At 62.1% G+C, this 16,588-nt stretch overlaps 2 protein-coding genes across 6 annotated transcripts in view; one reads left to right on the top strand and one right to left on the bottom strand.

Moving 5' to 3' along the window:
* The window catches only part of ZNF142 (zinc finger protein 142), a 17,646-nt gene extending 11,656 nt beyond the window's left edge, over positions 1–5,990 (bottom strand). Inside the window, exons 1-4 of one of the 3 annotated variants that reach the window (XM_075932961.2) lie at positions 5,857–5,990; positions 3,380–3,715; positions 2,007–2,711; positions 1,206–1,472 (exon numbers count right to left, since the gene is read on the bottom strand). In XM_075932961.2, the coding sequence (XP_075789076.2) occupies positions 1,206–1,472; positions 2,007–2,711; positions 3,380–3,659 (1,252 nt within the window). In that variant the 5' untranslated portion in view covers positions 3,660–3,715; positions 5,857–5,990. Of the gene's footprint in view, positions 1–1,205; positions 1,473–2,006; positions 2,712–3,379; positions 3,716–4,234; positions 5,426–5,856 lie in introns of those variants that run through there. The other 2 variants (XM_075932962.2, XM_075932963.2) reach the window with 2 other exon arrangements.
* Positions 5,927–16,588, top strand: BCS1L (BCS1 ubiquinol-cytochrome c reductase complex chaperone). 3 transcript variants are annotated; one of them, XM_075932976.2, is made up of 8 exons: positions 5,927–6,051; positions 8,907–9,288; positions 11,335–11,474; positions 11,619–11,813; positions 12,651–12,714; positions 13,459–13,628; positions 14,169–14,286; positions 14,826–16,588. In XM_075932976.2, the coding sequence occupies exons 2-8, from the start codon at positions 8,969–8,971 to the stop codon at positions 15,076–15,078; spliced, it is 1,260 nt and encodes a 419-aa protein (XP_075789091.1). In that variant the 5' UTR covers positions 5,927–6,051; positions 8,907–8,968; the 3' UTR covers positions 15,079–16,588. The 3 variants fall into 3 exon arrangements, with proteins under 3 accessions (XP_075789091.1, XP_075789092.1, XP_089635744.1); XM_089779618.1 differs by lacking the exon at positions 5,927–6,051 and adding an exon at positions 6,769–7,531; XM_075932977.2 differs by lacking the exon at positions 11,619–11,813.

Raw genomic sequence — 16,588 nt, 5'->3', positions numbered from 1 at the left:
GCAGCGGTGCAGCATTAGCATGTTTTGGTGTTGGGCCGTCGCTAGTGTCTGCCTCCAGCAGGCTGGAGCCTGCATTTCGCAGCTGCACAGCCAAAACGGGGAGCTAGTACCAGGCTTCACTTGCTCTCTGCGTCTTTTTGCCAGGTAAGGATCAGCGGATTTCAGCCCAGAAGAGGCCATTAGCTCGTCTGGTCTGAGTCCTGCGTATCACGGGCCATTACGTTTCCCCCAGAACCCCGTGCAGAGCCCAGTGACACGTGTAGCTAAAGCCGCTTCCAAAAAGGCAGCCAGGCAGCTCGAGGGCCACCAGGAACCGGTGAACCCAGCGCTCCCCGGGAGTTTGTTCTGGGGGCTACGCGCCTTCGCCGGGAACCATTTGTGCCTAACGTCCCATGGGGCGGCGCCCGGCCACCACTGCCGCCAGGGGCTCCACAAACAGGCCCCACCCAGGCCTGGCTCTGATTTCACTTCCAGAGCCAGACCAGTCCCGGGTATGGTTAGCAGGGGAGCCAACATGCTCCCTTCTCTGCAGAGAACCCTGGCCAGCCTTGGGGGCTGTCGCGGTCCTGCTTGCAGACAGCACACTTCCTGGCGCTGGGATTTCTTTGTTGGCTCAGCCCAGCTCTCCCCCTGGTACAGCCCCTCTCTTTGGGCACAGGGCTGGCAGCCTCGAGCGGCCTACGTAGCCCATCAACCCAAGCTCTTACCTACTGCAGAAGCGAGTGGCCAATACTTCATGGCAAAGAGAAGCCCAACATTGTGCTCTTGGCAGGACTTCATGCAGTTGACAAGGGAAAACCCTTCCGGGGCTTCTCCAAGACGGCCTGGACCTATCTGAGCGCACGTAGCCAAGTGCTGTTGCTAACAAAATGATCCACCCTCGCGTCCCCTTGGCTTGAGGCACACTGACTGGTATGGGGCTACGCTACATTTCCCTGTACACGCCTTGTTCCTAGTGCCATCGGGACCTTGGGACCCACCACGGGCAGCAGAAAAGGAAGGGCCACTCAGTTCATGCCCTTGGCAATCCCCAAAACATCTCCTCCGGCTTCTCTGCTCTCCCAGAAAGCCTGCCCACGATCCCTCGTCCTCTGCCCCACAGTCCCACATGGCCAACTGCCATGCCTGTGTCACCCAGCTCCGGTGCGTGGGGCCACCGCCCGGTGTGAGTGCCAGCGCTCGGAGCAGGGAACGAGGGACTCCACCTTTGAACGGCTGGGCCCGAGGCGCCTTCGCTTTCTTAGACGCCGCGTTCCCATCTCCTTTGGATTCTGCCTCACAGGCGCTCTCCTCCTCTTCCTCCTCTAGCGATTCATCGCCTGTGCTCTCAGAGTCTTCTTCCGCTGCTGACGCTCTCTTGTCCGGCGCTGCCCTGGGGCCGCCAGACTGCCCGTGGCCAGCCACCGGCTCTGCTGCTTCCCAGTTGCTCTGAGGTAGGGAATTCTCCGCCTCCTCCACTGTCTCCCCAGCATCTTGGAAAGGGAAAGGAAGAGTTAATCCCCACTGGGTCCAGCGCCCACTGGCGGAGAAGCCAATGACCCAAACCTAGGTCTGGGCAGGAGCCGACGCAGCTGGCATGGAACCGAGCTGAGCGCTGCCCTACGGCATGCAGGCCTGCCGGCTGCTAGAGCACATGGGTGCCACACGCAGCCCTCGGAGTCTCCACGCTCCACTCACTTGGCTAAGAGTCCTGGAAGGGATGAGAGTCGTCCAGCCAATCCCAGTAGGGAGCAGCTGGGAATTCGGGGGCGTTAGTAGTTTATTCCCCTGCGGGGAACCCAGCCCAGCAGCAGCGCCTGCTTTTCAGGGAGGATCCAGATTTCATTTCTCCCACCCACAGCTCCCATGGAGCGTCCCTCCAGGTAGGGTGCCTGAATTCTGCCACCCCGCAAGCCAGCTGTGCCCACCGGCGGCAGGAGGGACCCGCTCTTTCAAAGCTCAGCACTCAAGGACCCTGCACACAGAGGGCTCACATGCCACCCCCGCCCCCCGCGCTCAGCAGGTACCGCAGTGCAGATGCAGGGCTTCGCTGGGGACCTGCCCACCCACAGCAGTGAAGTCGCACTTGCAGGTGGCCTCCACGAGCCCCGTGTCCGTGGGGGGCTCTCCACCCCCCGGCACATGGCTCTGGGTGTGCTGCCTGAAGAGCTTGGTGCTGGAGCTGACAAAGTCGCAGTGGCCGCAGTGGAAGGGGAAGTGGCTCTTGTGATGCAGCTCCATGTCCTGGCGGCTCCGGAACAAGAGCGGGCAGGCGCGGTAGGCGCAGGAGACTGGAGACACCTTGTGGGTGCCCCGCAGGTGCCCACGCAGCTGCTTGCGGTCCTCCGAGGTGAAGTGGCAGCCCTTTTCAGGGCAGGCCACGGCTCCCTGGGCACTGCGATGGGTCTTAAAATGCTCCTTGAGCTCACTGGGCAGCACGAACTCCCCCCCGCAAATGGGGCACAGCAGCTGCTCAGCCGCAGTGCTGAGGTCCCCGTTCTGCTGGCTCGCTCCTGGCAAGCTCTGTGCTGGCTCCTGGCAGGCAGCGGCTTCCCCTCTGCACGCGCTGGGCAGGGCCGGCAGCTCCCCTGCAAGCTGGGGCAGACCTGGCAGTTCCAGGTGCTCCGGGGTGGCTAGCGGGATGCACTGGTGCTGAGACGGCAGGCTGGGGTCGGAGAAGCTCTGGCCGCATCTCTGGCAGAAATACAGCTCAACCACTTTGACCAAGACCTCTGTGGGGAGAGAGCGCACGTCAAACAGCTGCAGGCCAGACCGGGTGCTTTTTGCCCAGAGGGCACCAGTTCAAATCCAGCTCAGGCCAAGGGCAGCAATTTTTGTCCCAATATTCTAGGCACATGGTGGAAAACAAAGTTTTCAGTCCATGTCCTGGTGAAACAGCATGCACACCACCACCGCGCGAGAGCGCCCGCGCAGATGAGTACCAAGCTGACCACTTGTTGGAAGCATCAGCTACAGGTTCAACGGGCTTCGGAGATTCAGCTCCCCCTTCACCGCCACAGGGGTACCCTGGGAGGGGGAGCTCACATTGTTTGCGCCCCAGGCTGCACCCTGAGCTATGCAGCAGGCCAGTACCTCTCTCCACCACTAGATTCACAATGAACATCAGGAGAGAAAACACCATCGACTCAGATCACAATGTGCCAGGGCCTCCGACAGGTGGCACTTTCAGGACAGGCCATCGGAGGGCTGAGCAGGGCTGCAGAGGGCCTGTCTGGCCACTGCACACTGCTTGGCCTGCCCCACAAGACTGGCTGGAGACCCCTGCCTGCTCTTCCAGAGAGAAGGGACTGGAGAGCCTGACTTGGCCTTCCTGACACATGGCAAGTGGACGATCCACTGGGAGGATCGCTGCCCCCTCCCCCCCCAAGGCGTGCCATACCTGTGGCGTTGCCCGTGCTGCTCAGAGACATGTTGTCTGACACGGCCTCTACAAATATTTCCACATCAGCTGCTTCTGCATGAGCTCCATCCCCAGCCATGGACGCATCCGTCAGCAACAAGCTCTGTCCCACAGTCAGCGGGGCTGGCCCAGCCATGCAGGCACTCGAGGCCCCCGGGTTTTCTCCGGTTCCTGCCTCTCCCGAGATGGGCAACAGCAGCCCTGGGCACAGGGCATCCATCTCTCCTCCGGCAGGCTCTGCAGCCACTTCCGCATTCATTTTCCTCTGCGCACAAACGGACACCTGCACGGGGCTGTGGAGGAGTCAGTCTCGTTCTGAAAAGACACAAAGTGACACAGCTGGACTGCCGGTATGGAAAGGGTGCAAGGGCAACAGACTCCAAAGGTGTCTCCCTCTAAGGTGAGAACTTTCCTGGAGAGAAAAGATTTGCAAAAAGGAGAGGTGATTTTGGGATGCTTCAAACAGGTTTGATTTTTTTTTTGAAGAGTTCTCAGGTGAAAAATCAGGTGGGTCCAATACGAAGATGCTCAAACTGTCGCCTTTTTTAAATCTTAGCTACAGTTCTTACCTGTCATCTTAATGTATGTTTTTTAATTGTAACAATAACCTCTACTAGGCCAAAGGGCTTCCAAGTGTTTTGATGCCTGCCTGCTGATGCACAACATGTACCCTGACAGTGCAACAGCTCTGCAGCCAGATAATACAGCTATTTAACAGTTCACAGCAAGATTGTGCAGTGCTGTAAGCCAGGGAGAGGTGACGCCTGGGGGCAGCTGAAATGCAGTGAGAATCGTAGGGATACAAGAGAGAAACTGGACGAGTAGGTCACCTACTTGTGTGTTTCCCTTATGCACCGTGAGTGAGCTGCCTTCTGTGGGCGAACACGAGGAAGGAGAAGACATAAAGACACTCAAATTACCAGACCCAGCCACAGGACAAACATCTTGACTCTTCCAAGAGGTAGCTAGGTGACCTTTAATGATTTCAGAGGGTCAGGACATCTCAGTGACATCTCAGCCCCAGAACGGCCTCAGTCCCTTTCAGGGGGACTGGAGTTGGTGCTAATTCAGAGAAGAGCCCCTTGCCACAAAACGTCTGACAATTCTGGACAGGGCACTCACTTTGGGACAGGGAAACTAGACAGGTCAGTTTCACCTGCCAGCTTTAGTGCTCCCCCATTTTTCTTCTGTGTCTCGTCTTTGTCTTGGACAGTTGCCTCTTTGGGACAGGCATGTCTTCTGGTGATACCATGGTATAAACTGCCAGAGGATGAAGTATGAGCACAGAACTGTAGAAGGATTAGAGATGGGAAAGGGCCCCTCAGCAGCAGCTCTGCTCCCTCTTTGCCAAGCTAGTCTATTCTTCAGCGTTTAGGCCAGCCCAGTTACACAACGGGGCAAAGGGCTGATCTGTGCGCTCCAAAAGCGGTTGAAAGCTACACCTGACACAAGGCTCTGTCACATTCTCCGCCTGCGGCACATAACAGCATAATCCACCGTGGGCTGCAGTACTTTGGTTGTCTTTATCCTGACACCTATCGTTGGAGTCTCGGGCACCTCCTCTTACAATGAGTAGCAATAGCAAAGTCTCTAGTGGATTTCACGGGGTCTCTGGTGCATCTTCCTCCGCTTGGTGGAGTTTGGAATTTGAAGATTTGACTCATTTCTTCTTGTATTAGCGTTGGCAGGGGTGTGCCGGGTAGAGAGGGGGGCTGTCCCTCGACGGGAGGGGTTTCGGTAGCACGGCCTGGCTCTCCCTCCCCGCCCCGCCCAACGAGGATCTCCAAACGCGAATTAATTCCATCCCTTCACCTCGCTGGGGGCAGGCGGGTCTGGAGCAGCCCCGCGCAGGGTCCTGCTGAATCGGCCCCTGCTCACACAGACCGTCCCGCTGGCTGCCGGATGCCACCGGACTTTCCATCCCCGGCCCCTGGGGGGAAGCTGCTTCCCCCCCCCGCGCACCTGCCGACACCCCCGGCCCCTGGGGCTGTGGCGCGGAGACCCCCCGGGCTGATCCCAGAACCCTCCCCTCGGGGGACCCTCCCCCCTCTTGGGGAACCGCCCCCCCTCTGGGACCCCTTTAGGGACCCACCCCCTCTCTGGGGGACCCCTCCCCCTCTTGGGACCCCTCCCCTCCCTGGGGGACCCCTCTAGGGACCCACCCCCTCCCTGGGGGACCCCTCCCCCCTCTCGGGGAACCGCCCCCCCTCTGGGGACCCCTTTAGGGACCCCCCCTCTCTGGGGGACCCCTCCCCCTCTTGGGACCCCTCCCGTCCCTGGGGGACCCCTCCCCCTCTTGGGGAACCCCTCCCTCCCTCCCTCGGGGGGCCCCTCCCCCCTCTCTGGGGGGCCCCTCCCCCCTCTTGGGGAACCGCCCCCCTCTGGGGACCCCTTTAGGGACCCCCCCCTCTCTGGGGGACCCCTCCCCTCTACGGACCCCGGCCCGGCCTCCGCACCTGAGGGGCTCGGCGCGCGCTGCCCCCGGCGCGGCCCATCTCTATGGTGCCCCGCGCCCGGCCGGGAGCGGCCCCTTTGTGCTGCGGCCCCTTCCGGCCGCTCTGCCCCGCGCCCGCTCTCTATGGTGCCTGCGGCCGGGCGGGGCCGGAACCATAGAGCGCGCGGCCGGAGGGGCAGAGCGGCGCTGCTGGGCGGTAAGGGCGGGGGAGAGACAGACCCCCTGGCGGGATGGGGGGGGGGTCAGGCCCCGAGATGGGGGAGGGGCAGTTGGGGGGGTCAGGCCCCGAGACGGGGGAGGGGCAGTTGGGGGGGGGTCAGGCCCCGAGACGGGGGAGGGGCAGTTGGGGGGTTCAGGCCCCGAGACGGGGGAGGGGCAGTTGGGGGGGTCAGGCCCCGAGACGGGGGAGGGGCAGTTGGGGGGTTCAGGCCCCGAGACGGGGGAGGGGCAGTTGGGGGGGTCAGGCCCCGAGACGGGGGAGGGGCAGTTGGGGGGGTCAGGCCCCGAGACGGGGGAGGGGCAGTTGGGGGGTTCAGGCCCCGAGACGGGGGAGGGGCAGTTGGGGGGGTCAGGCCCCGAGACGGGGGAGGGGCAGTTGGGGGGTTCAGGCCCCGAGACGGGGGAGGGGGGGGGTTCAGGCCCCGAGACGGGGGAGGGGCAGTTGGGGGGTTCAGGCCCCGAGACGGGGGAGGGGGGGGGGTCAGGCCCCGAGACGGGGGAGGGGCAGTTGGGGGGTTCAGGCCCCGAGACGGGGGAGGGGCAGTTGGGGGGTCAGGCCCCGAGATGGGGGAGGGCAGTTGGGGGGTCAGACCCGTGGGGTGTGGGAACTGGTGTGGGGGCTTCAGGCTGCCTTGCGGGGGGGTGGACAGACCCATTATAGGGGGGAGGGAGCAGAGAGGGGGCCCAGGCCCCATGAAAGGGGAACTCAAGTGGGGGCTTTAGGCTCCTTTTGAGGGGAGATGGGAGACCCTATGGAAAGGGTTTGGTTAGTCTGGAGAAGAGCAGACCTGAGGGGACATGACAGCAGCTTGCCAGTCCCTAAAAGGGGGTCACAGGGAGGAGGGAGGAAAATGGTTCCCCTTGGTCTCTGAGGATAGGACAAGCAACAATGGGCTGAAATTGCAGCCAGGGAGGTTTAGGTTGAACATTAAGGAAAACTTCCTGCCTGTCAGGGTGGTGAAACACTGGGATAAGTTGCCTGGGGGGTTGTGGAATCTCCATCCCTGGGGATGTTTAAGAGCAGGTTGGACACACACCTGTCAGGGATGGCACTCCCTCAGCCTGGTCCTTGTATCGCTGCCGGCTGGGGCTGGCACACCAAGCCTACCATCGCACTACTGCCTGCACAGGGCGTAAGCCTGCTGACAACCAGGACTCCTGGAGTCTATTCCTGACGGCCACAGGCTCTCCAGCTCGCCTGTGACCTACAGTTTCCCAGGCTGTGCAATGGGAGTGATCATGTGACACCCCTGCCCCCATCCCTCTGGCAACAGGAGGCTTAAGTCACTGATGCTGCAGCGCATTAATGTGAAATGTGCTGGGTATCCTCATGAGCGGGGAGGTGCAGCCGGAGGAGAGCTCAAACTATTGGCACGCTCCATCAATAGCAGGGCAAGAGAGCATCGAGACGGCCAAGGTTGGGACAGGACTTTACCAGTGGTCCCTAGCTTGTACAGGTCAGTTTCATCTCAAAGCCCCTCACGGACAAGGCCAGAATCATCACTTATGTTTCACAGAGCGAGGGATGGAAAGGGAAGGGACTTGCCCGAAATCAAGCCAAGACTAGAACCCCTTCTAGTGCTGTCTGTCTGCCCACATTGCTTTAAAAGGCAACCGTTTCCATGACGTGGTGCAGGACGGCTCTGTGGCTTTAGGCCTTCCACTGCCATCACAGACGGGAGAGGCTGCTTCCATCTCCGTCCCGTCCAGGTTCCTAGCTGCATGGGACAGGCTTTCGGGATGCACCTGGTGATGCATGTTGAGCAGTTGCCGTAATAAATCCTCTGGAACTGCGCCCTGGGCAGTATTTTCTAACAGCTTGTGGCCGGAGGGTTTTAGTGAGAAAGCCACGGGTTGGCCCTTCATCTGTGACAAGCCCACATTGCTTTTACACCCTTGCGCTCCCAGCTTCCTCCCAGTGGCCTGGGATGCTGTTCTGCCACCCTGCCCAAAGAGCTTCCTCAGCCCAGCTCCGGAGATCCTTGTGCGGGTGGCATCCTCCCAGTTGCTTGAGCCTCCATGCCAAGGGTGGTGGTTCCTTTTCAGACCTAGTGGCTGGGCCAAGCCAGCCCTTGCTACTAAGCAGGCTACCAGTGTCAAAGCAGCAGGAAGCTGGGGAGGGGGTTGCTCCGGAGGAGAGGGATGGAGAATGCTGGGGGGAGGAGCCAGCAGGGAACCCTGTTCAGAGAAGAGGCTCTGAGAGGGGGCCCCCAGCAGGACTAGGAACATGGACTTGATGGGGGAGGAGAGCCTGAGAACTCACTTTGCCTATTTTGTTCCACGAAGAATCCAGCTGAACGTGCGGAATGTTGTTTGCTTTGGTAATGCGATGGAGAGAGCCCTAACAAGTGGGGAAACTGAGGCAGGGCTGCTGCACCATGACCACAGGCCCCAAGAAGGCGCTCCGGAGGCCGCTGGCCTGATCACACGGGTCCTTGGACTCCCATGTGGTCGCCAGCACCACTCCACTTTGAGAACTGTGCCCAAAGCCAGCCAGGATCTGTCTGGGCTGTGAGAGTCACTAGGGGCAGAGCAGCTAACTGCTTGATGGGCTGAGACGGTAACATCTCTCCACTGTTGCTTCAGGGAGCTGCGGCTGGGCCTGTTGCCCTTGGGTCAGGTTTGGAAGGTTTTCTCTGCAGCTTTAAGGGCTAGAAACTTGCTTTGCATTTTCAAGAGAGTTCTGCTGGTGACAAATCTGAATGTGCCACACAGAGAAGGCCTCGAAAGCGGGTGGCCTGGGTGTCACCTTGGCTCTGTGCCGGCCCCTCATGCTGAGCGTTAGCATTGGCACCTGTAGTTCAGCCTTTTCCCTTTTTGTTTTATCATCAGGTTTGTTCTGGCTGGCAGGGGCGATGCCACTGAAAGCCGTCGCATGACTCCCCTGGCCCACCATGCCCTTCTCTGACTTTGTCTTGGCGCTGAAGGACAATCCCTACTTCGGGGCTGGGTTTGGCCTGGTAGGGGTGGGCACGGCTCTGGCCCTGGCCCGGAAGGGGGCCCAGTTTGGGGTGGTTGCTTTTCGCCGACACTACATGATCACCTTGGAGGTGCCCAGCAAGGACAAGAGCTACCAGTGGCTGCTGAGCTGGATCTCGCACTATGCCAAGCACACTCAGCACCTGAGCGTGGAGACCTCGTACCTGCAGCATGAGAGCGGGCGCGTCAGCACCAAGTTCGACTTCATCCCCAGCCCTGGCAACCACTTCATCTGGTAAGGGGGCAGGGTGGGCGGAGGAATGGGCTGGAACTGACCAGTTGCACCCCCGACCCGAGGGCTGCGTGTGAAGAAAAATTATTGAAGGGCCTGGGGGCCTGTTGAAGTCAGAAAGGGTCCCGCTGATTTCAGTGGGCTTTGGCGCACGCAGCGCATGGGTAGGTACTAGGCACATTAGAGGAGTCGACTGGAGTCTCGACTACTCGCTTCCTCTCCCCCTTGCTCGCTGCCTCCATGAGAGGCAGCAAAGGGGGGAAACAGGAGCCAGTCCTGGAGGGTGCTGCCTCCCCCCACCCCCACCCGCTGCCTTTGTCAGAGTTATAAACCCGGGCTGAGGCTTGCTGTGGGCAGAGGCTGCTCTGGCAGCAGCCCTTGTCGGCAGGGCTCCCAGCGAGGAGCTGGGCCCCCCTGCGGACAGGGACTGCTTGGCGGCAGCTGCCCCTGTCCACGGCCAGCCACAGGCTGCTCTTACTACGTTTAAAATGCAGAGCCGCAGCGCAGGTGGCTTCCGGAGCAGGCATGAACCAGGACTGCTCAGTCCCGGCTTGAGCCGGCTCCTGGAGCTACCCCCGCTGTGGCTCTGCAGAGTGGTCCTATCGACTAATTGTGTAGTCGATACAAGTCCTTAGTAGATGCACTGGAGGGCAGGGGGAGGGTCCAGAGTGACCGGGACAGATTAGAGGATTGAGCCAAAAGAAATCGGATGAGGTTCCACAAGGACAAGTGCAGAGTCCTTCACGTGGAACAGAAGAATCCCAAGCATTGGTACAGGCTGGGGACTGACTGGCTAAGGAGGGAGAGCTCAGTGGTTTGAGCATTGGTCTGCTAAACCCGAGGTTGTGAGTTCAATCCTTGCAGAGGCCATTTAGGGATTTGGGGCAAATATTTGTCAGGGATGGTACTTGGTCCTGAGGCAGGGGACTGGACTCGATGACCTTCAAGGTCCCTTCCAGTTCTAGGAGATAGGCATCTCCATTCATTTTTAAATGTTTACGTAGCAGTTCAGTGGAAAAGGCCCTGGGGGTTACAGTGGATGAGATGCTGGATGCGAGTCAACAGGGCGCCCTTGTAGCCAAGAAGGCTAATGGCATGTTGGGGGGCATTAGGAGGAGCATTGCCAGCAGATCCAGAGAAGTGATTATTCCCCTTCATTTGGCACCGGAGAGGCCACTGGAGTCTTGTGTCCAGTTCTGGGCCGCCATGACAGAATGGACATGGACGCATTGGAGAGGGTCCAGTGGAGGACAATGAAAATGATTCGGGGGCTGGAGCACATGACCTCTGAGGAGAGGCTGAGGGATTTGGGTCTGTTTAGTCTGCAGAAGAGAAGAGTGAGGGGGGATTTGAGAGCAGCCTTCAACTTCCTGAAGGGGGGTTCCAAAGAGGAAGGAGAGAGGCTGTTCTCAGAGGTGGCAGATGGCAAAACAAGGAGCAATGGGCTCAAGTTGCAGTGGGGGAGGTCCAGGTTGGATATTAGGAAAAACTCTTTCCCTAGGAGGGTGGGGAAGCGCTGGGCTGGGTTCCCTAGGGAGGGGGTGGAGTCTCCATCCCTAGAGGTGTTTAAGTCCTGGCTGGACCAAGCCCTGGCTGGGATGGTTTAGTTGGGGCTGGTCGTGCTTTGGGCAGGGGGCTGGACGCGGTGACTCCTGTGGGCTCTGCCCGCCCTAGGACTCTATGACTGCTTAGCGGGGAAAAGAGATGACCAGCAGGCGAGATGCCGAATTCATCTCCTGTCCCTGGGGTCGGGAATGCCCCCACACGGCCTTGCCCGCCCCGGGAGATGACGAGGCTACTCGGCGAAGTTAAAACACGGCAGATACGAAGTGGAAGCCCGTCTGTGCCTGTGCGGGGTGGAGCGGACGCATGGACCTCGCACAGCAGGGGATTGTAAAGGCGCTTCTCAGAGCGTCAGGGCAAGTCGCCACGTAAAACGCTGAGTCAGTTCAGCTTCACCGCGGAAGCGGGTACGTGGTGATGCTCCCGAGCCTCCTCCAGCATCGCCCCTTGGCCTGGCCTCCCTGCTCAGCCTCTCTCTGCTCCCAGGTACCGGAGGAAGTGGATCCGCATTGAGCGGAATCGAGAGAAGCAAATGATTGACCTGCACACGGGGACCCCCTGGGAGTCCGTGACGTTCACGGCCCTGGGCACCAACCGGGAGATCTTCTTCAGCATCCTCCAGGAAGGTACGGCTGCTCGCAGGGCCGGGGCCCGGGCTGGCTAGTGTCCTGCTGCGGCAGATTTGAAGCTGGCAGCTGTAAAAGCTGGGCCAGTTCCTGGTGCCTTGTGGGAGAGCCTCTTTCACTGCCAGCCTCTCTCCGTCTGTCCAGCCAGGGAGCTGGCTCTGAGGCAGCAGGAGGGGAAGACGGTCATGTACACAGCCATGGGGGCCGAATGGCGGCCGTTCGGGTTCCCGCGCCGCCGCCGCCCGCTCGCCTCGGTGGTGCTGGAGAAAGGGGTCTCGGAGAAGATCGTGCAGGACGTCAAAGAGTTCATCGAGAACCCCAAGTGGTACACTGAGAGAGGCAAGGCTCCCTCCCTCTGGCCTCCTCTAGGGCCCCAGGGAGGGCAAAGAACGCTCCCTCGAGCCAGGGTGCTGCAGGCAGGCGGGCGCGGTGCAGCTACCCCCGCTTCTCCACACACTTCCCCAGCCTGCTGCGGCTCTCCCGATGCACCTGGGCCTGGCCTAGCCCCGCAGCACCTTAGGTCTGACTCACCGCCCCCTTCCTCCCCGGGGCCCCGGTTTGTGTGTGTGAAGAAGCTTCGTGTACAATCCTCGCGGCTGCCTGGGAGCACTGGCACTGAATGGCCACAGCCGGGAGAGGGGCGTTTCTGGGCTGGAGGGGCAGTGCCCCTCTCTGCGGTCAGCGGGCCCGATTCACCGCAGCGGCCCGGCTGAGAAACGGGCGCTGCCGTGGCGATGCAGGCCCAGTGCTCTAGGCAGCCGCCCTGCGGGATGTCCGGGCCCCGGGGCCCCTCGCTGCAGGGAAGGGTGGGTTCAGTGCCGGGTCTCTCCCTGGCGCCGTAGGGAGCAAGCAGGTTACCCCTCCGCCCCGTAGCTCCCCAGTTGGGGTCCATCTTGCTCCAGGCCTGGCCCCAGCTGGAAGCTTTCTGCTCTGCTCGGCAGGCCCCAGTGGTCCAGGGCCTCCTCTCAGGGACAGCGCCAGAGCCGAGGGCAGCACTGCGTGAGGGGAGCCCGCTGGCCAGGTGAGCCTCCCACAAGTCCAGATTAGGGCCCTGGGTGTGTGTGTGTGGGGGGGGGCTGCCTGTGTGCTCCTTAGTTGGGCTCCGTCCTTTAGGGCTGTGGGGCAGGCTGGGTTTGGGGCGCGTGGCTGACTTCTGATGGCTCCCTCTCTTCCTAGGAATCCCCTACAGGAGGGGGTATCTGCTTTACGGGCCCCCGGGCTGCGGGAAGAGCAGCTTCATGTGAGTACTCTAGGCTGGGTGGGGCCAGCCTGCCCGAGTTCTGGGTCTCCTTCGCCCGTGGGCGGGGGGCCTGGGGTGGCTTCGCCGAGGAGGGGGGTTGGGTTAGCCAGGGAGAAACGGGCAGCAGCGCGAGCCAAGGGCTGTGTCCGGAGGTGCTGCTAGCCCGCTGGGGGCCCTGAGCTGGGCTGCTGTTGGGGCGCCCCCCTGAAACGTGAATTGTGTTATGTCCACAGCCCAAAGCAGGCCAGCCCCACACACTCTAACAGGCCACGTCCCAGACGATGAACAGGGCTACATCGGGGCCCCAGAGCTGCGTCCCCTGGATCCCCCTTCAGCCTGGCACATCTGTCTGGGCGCCCTGTATGGTCACTCACGGTGCAGGGCAGGCCTCCGACTCCTGGAGCAGAGCGCCCGCCCCTTGTGCTTGCCTTGCCCGCGGGCAGGTGACTGGGAGGTGCCTGGCAGGGGAGTCAGCTGCTGGAGGAACACAGAGGCCCCATGCCGGAGCGCCCCACAGCGTGTCCTTCCATCCCCGTGGGGGGCAGGGCAGGGCTTGCGCGCGGGAGGCAGGGTGCAGACGTGACTTGCCGCACATTGGACAGGAGATCCGGTCACGGTTGAGAAAGGAACTTCCAGGTCCGCCCCCAACTCCTGGCGAGGTCTGAGGTTGGGGCCTGGCCCTGTGGGGCTGGAGAGGGAGCGGTGCCCTCCCTGGGCTTTACTCTCCCCGTGTTCCCCTCCCAGCACCGCCCTGGCCGGGGAGCTGGAGTACGGCATCTGCCTGCTGAGCCTGAGCGACCGCGGCCTCTCCGACGACCGCCTCAACCACCTGCTCAGCGTGGCGCCGCAGCAGAGCATCATCCTCCTGGAGGACGTGGACGCCGCCTTCGTCAGCCGGGACCTCGCTGCCGAGAGTTAGTCCTGGCTAGGGGCCATGCAGACACCTGCCCTGCCCGCCCCTCGGGGTCCCTGCCCAGCTTGGCAAGGAGCAGACCGCGCTGGTCGCTGTGGCCTGCCTGAACTGAACGGGCCCAGCGCGGTTCCCTGGGCAGTGGGGCTGGAGGAGCTGTTCCGAGGTGGCTCGGCTCACCTGCTGGGCCCGGGAGTCCCTGATCCCCAGGTGGGAGGCAGCTCCCCCTGCCTGGCTGCATAGACCCCTTTGCTCTTCAGCCAGGGGGTTGGTTCAGCCCTCCGCCCCCTCCCCTGCCCTGTGTGCGGTGTGGGGCAGGCAGTCTGCCGCCAGTGCAGCGAGTATCTGGGAGCAGGCCTGTCGCTGGCCCGCCTGGTGGCCCTGTGGTCGCTCTGCTGAGAGCGCAGGGTGGAGTGGCCAGGTTCCTGGGTGGGGGTGGAGGTGGGGGTGGAGGTGGGCTGGTTGACCTATAGCAGATGGGGCAGCTCCCCGCTGGCTGGGAAGTTGCCAGTGCCCCTGAGCTCCCCGTCTGCCTTTCCTCCAGACCCAGCTGCCTACCAGGGCATGGGACGGCTGACCTTCAGCGGCCTCCTCAACGCGCTGGACGGCGTCGCCTCCACGGAGGCCAGGATAGTCTTCATGACCACCAACCACGTCGACAGGTCAGAGCCGTCTCCCGCGGGGCGGGGGTCCCAGGGCAGGAACCCCCTTGCGGGGTACGAGGGCGCACGAGGCGAGATCAGACCCACTGGCGCCCGCCTCAGTTCCTCACTCTGGCTAGATACCCAGCCCCCCTTCCACTGTCGCTGTGAGCTCCCAGCCCGCCTCTCCCCTGGCTTGGGTCCTGTCCCTTTCAGCCCTCCTCCGTGTTCCCGTGCAGAGCTCCCGGCTGCTGCTCCTTCCCCAGCAGGAAGCCAGGCCCAGGCGTGCCGAGGGGACCACCGACCCGTTGGAACGGTGCCCCAGAAGCCTGAGCTGTCCAGGAAGGCCCGGGGTTGCTGCCCTCCTCTGTCTAGTTCTGCCGGTTTCTCTGTTGAGCCGGCCGGCCCTGGGGGACCTTGCCCGTCCTTCTGTGCCACAGCGGGCAGGTCTCCGGGCTGGTATTCAAGGGGATGTTTGCACTGGAGGCCACACAGAGACGTGCGCGGAGCTGAGCTCCACGCAGCTGGCTGACAGCACCGCTCCGTCTCTGCCTCCGCAGGTTGGACCCGGCCCTGGTGCGCCCCGGCCGGGTGGATCTGAAGCAGCATGTGGGGTATTGCTCCCACTGGCAGATCTCCCGCATGTTCCAGCGCTTCTACCCCGAGCAGCCCGTGGCCGCCGGCGAGAAGTTCGCAGAGCAGGCCCTGCGCGTCTCCAGGCAGATCAGCGCCGCCCAGGTGCAGGGCCACTTCATGCTGCACAAAGCAGACCCGGCCGGAGCCATTGAGCACGTGCAGTCCATATTGCTGTGACCGAGGGCGGGCAGAACCAGAGGGGAGGGGCTGGCAGCTCCCCGGGGTTGGATGCCCTGGGCGTGACTCACGGAGGCCGAGGTAACTGTGCGGATGCAACGTGGCAGCCCTTGGAGCCGCCTGTTTGTTTCGCTACCTCAGCAGGGCCTTGGCTTTCTATTAAAATATAAAAAGAACCAGAACCCTCGATAGCAACGTGCTGTCCTGCGCCACCGCTCCTCCCCAGACACAGCTGCTAACACGCCGGACTCCTCTGGGCTCAACGTGCAAGGGCGCTCTGAGCCTGCTAAGCACGAGGCCAGAACCCAGCCCTGAGCCCCCCGGACCCCCCGGCATGGGGGCAAGCGAAGGACAGCAGGAGGAGACAGTAGGAGGAAGCTCGAGACACCGCCGGGCTCCACGCTGGAGCAGAACCGTTTTCCAGCTGCTTTCCAGCGTGCTCCGGAAATCCAGCCCAGCGTGAAGTAGCGCAGTGGGGCCTTTTGCACGGCCCGGAGCCTTCTGTCTACCAGGTGCTTTGCAGAGGCTGCCCCTACAGGTTTGGTAACCATAGTCTGTCAGCCTCTCACCTGTGCTGGGGCAGCCCCGGGCCTGGCCTGGGAGCCGGTCGCCCTGCAAACCCAGAACAGAAAGGCTGGCCCTGGCCCAGAGCGGCCATCGATCGTCCTGGCCCTGCGGAGCTCCCAGGCTAAGCATGTCTCGTCATCCCCACCAGGGTGCCACTGCGGGGAGAGTGCCCTTTGGTTCTCACCCAGCACAGGCTGGGTTGGGGTGGGGGCTCCCAAGAAGGGCCTGGCTCAGCACCTGGTAAGTCCGTGGCAGTCGGGCCATCCCCAGCAGCAGATTAGGTCTCGCGAGCTGCTGCCACTGTGGTATTAGCCCCATTTTATGGCGGGGCGGGGGACTGACGCGTGGGCCTCAAGTCAAGGAGACGGCTGCTCAAGCCTCATTTTCAAGCCCGTTTCCAGCCCGCTTGAGCCGAGTGGGCGAGGTCGTTTACAGACCCAGCTGGAACCCGAGCCTCTGCTAGGGACTCCCCCTCCCTGCAGGGCACGCTCGGCCTGGACAGGCTGCGAGGGGGGCAGTCTGGGCGACGGAGGAGAGTAACGTGCTGCCAGTGAGCAGCTGGGGCTACCGTCTGCAGAGACTGAGCTGGACGGCACCTGTACCCCAGAACCGACCACACGAGACCTGCGGATAGAGAGCAGCACAGGGAACGTAATGGTTAAAATAAGAAATTACAGACTATTGGTTTCTCACAACCTGGGTCCCCCTCCTCTGCCCCACACCCACTGCAGGCATGGGTGCTGCTCAGGGACTGACCACTAGGCCATGCTGCTCTGGGCGGGTGGATTCCAGGGGTCAGGCTGCACTGCTCTGGGAAGCCAGGGTGCCCTGCACTGTAGGCTAGGGCAGTACTACTTGAGCCCTACCCCCCATTTGTTGCACAGGACCAGGTGCACTGTGACGGGGTGAATCGATGTCGCACCAGGTGTCTCTCCTCCGGGGG

Source organism: Pelodiscus sinensis, chromosome 7 (genome assembly GCF_052426305.1).
Source record: "Pelodiscus sinensis isolate ZL-2025 chromosome 7, ASM5242630v1, whole genome shotgun sequence".
Lineage (NCBI taxonomy): Eukaryota > Metazoa > Chordata > Testudines > Trionychidae > Pelodiscus > Pelodiscus sinensis.
Note: the sequence above shows the minus strand (reverse complement) of the source record. Positions and strands in the feature narration are given on the sequence as shown.

What these genes read in the sequence shown, in the direction of transcription:
- BCS1L (XM_075932976.2), top strand. Translation starts at nt 8,969, where the DNA reads ATGCCCTTCTCTGACTTTGTCTTGGCGCTGAAGGACAATCCCTACTTC. An exon ending in CCTGGCAACCACTTCATCTG is followed by an intron (nt 9,289 to 11,334) that starts GTAAGGGGGCAG and finishes CTCTGCTCCCAG; the next exon opens with GTACCGGAGGAAGTGGATCC. An exon ending in TGCGGGAAGAGCAGCTTCAT is followed by an intron (nt 12,715 to 13,458) that starts GTGAGTACTCTA and finishes TTCCCCTCCCAG; the next exon opens with CACCGCCCTGGCCGGGGAGC.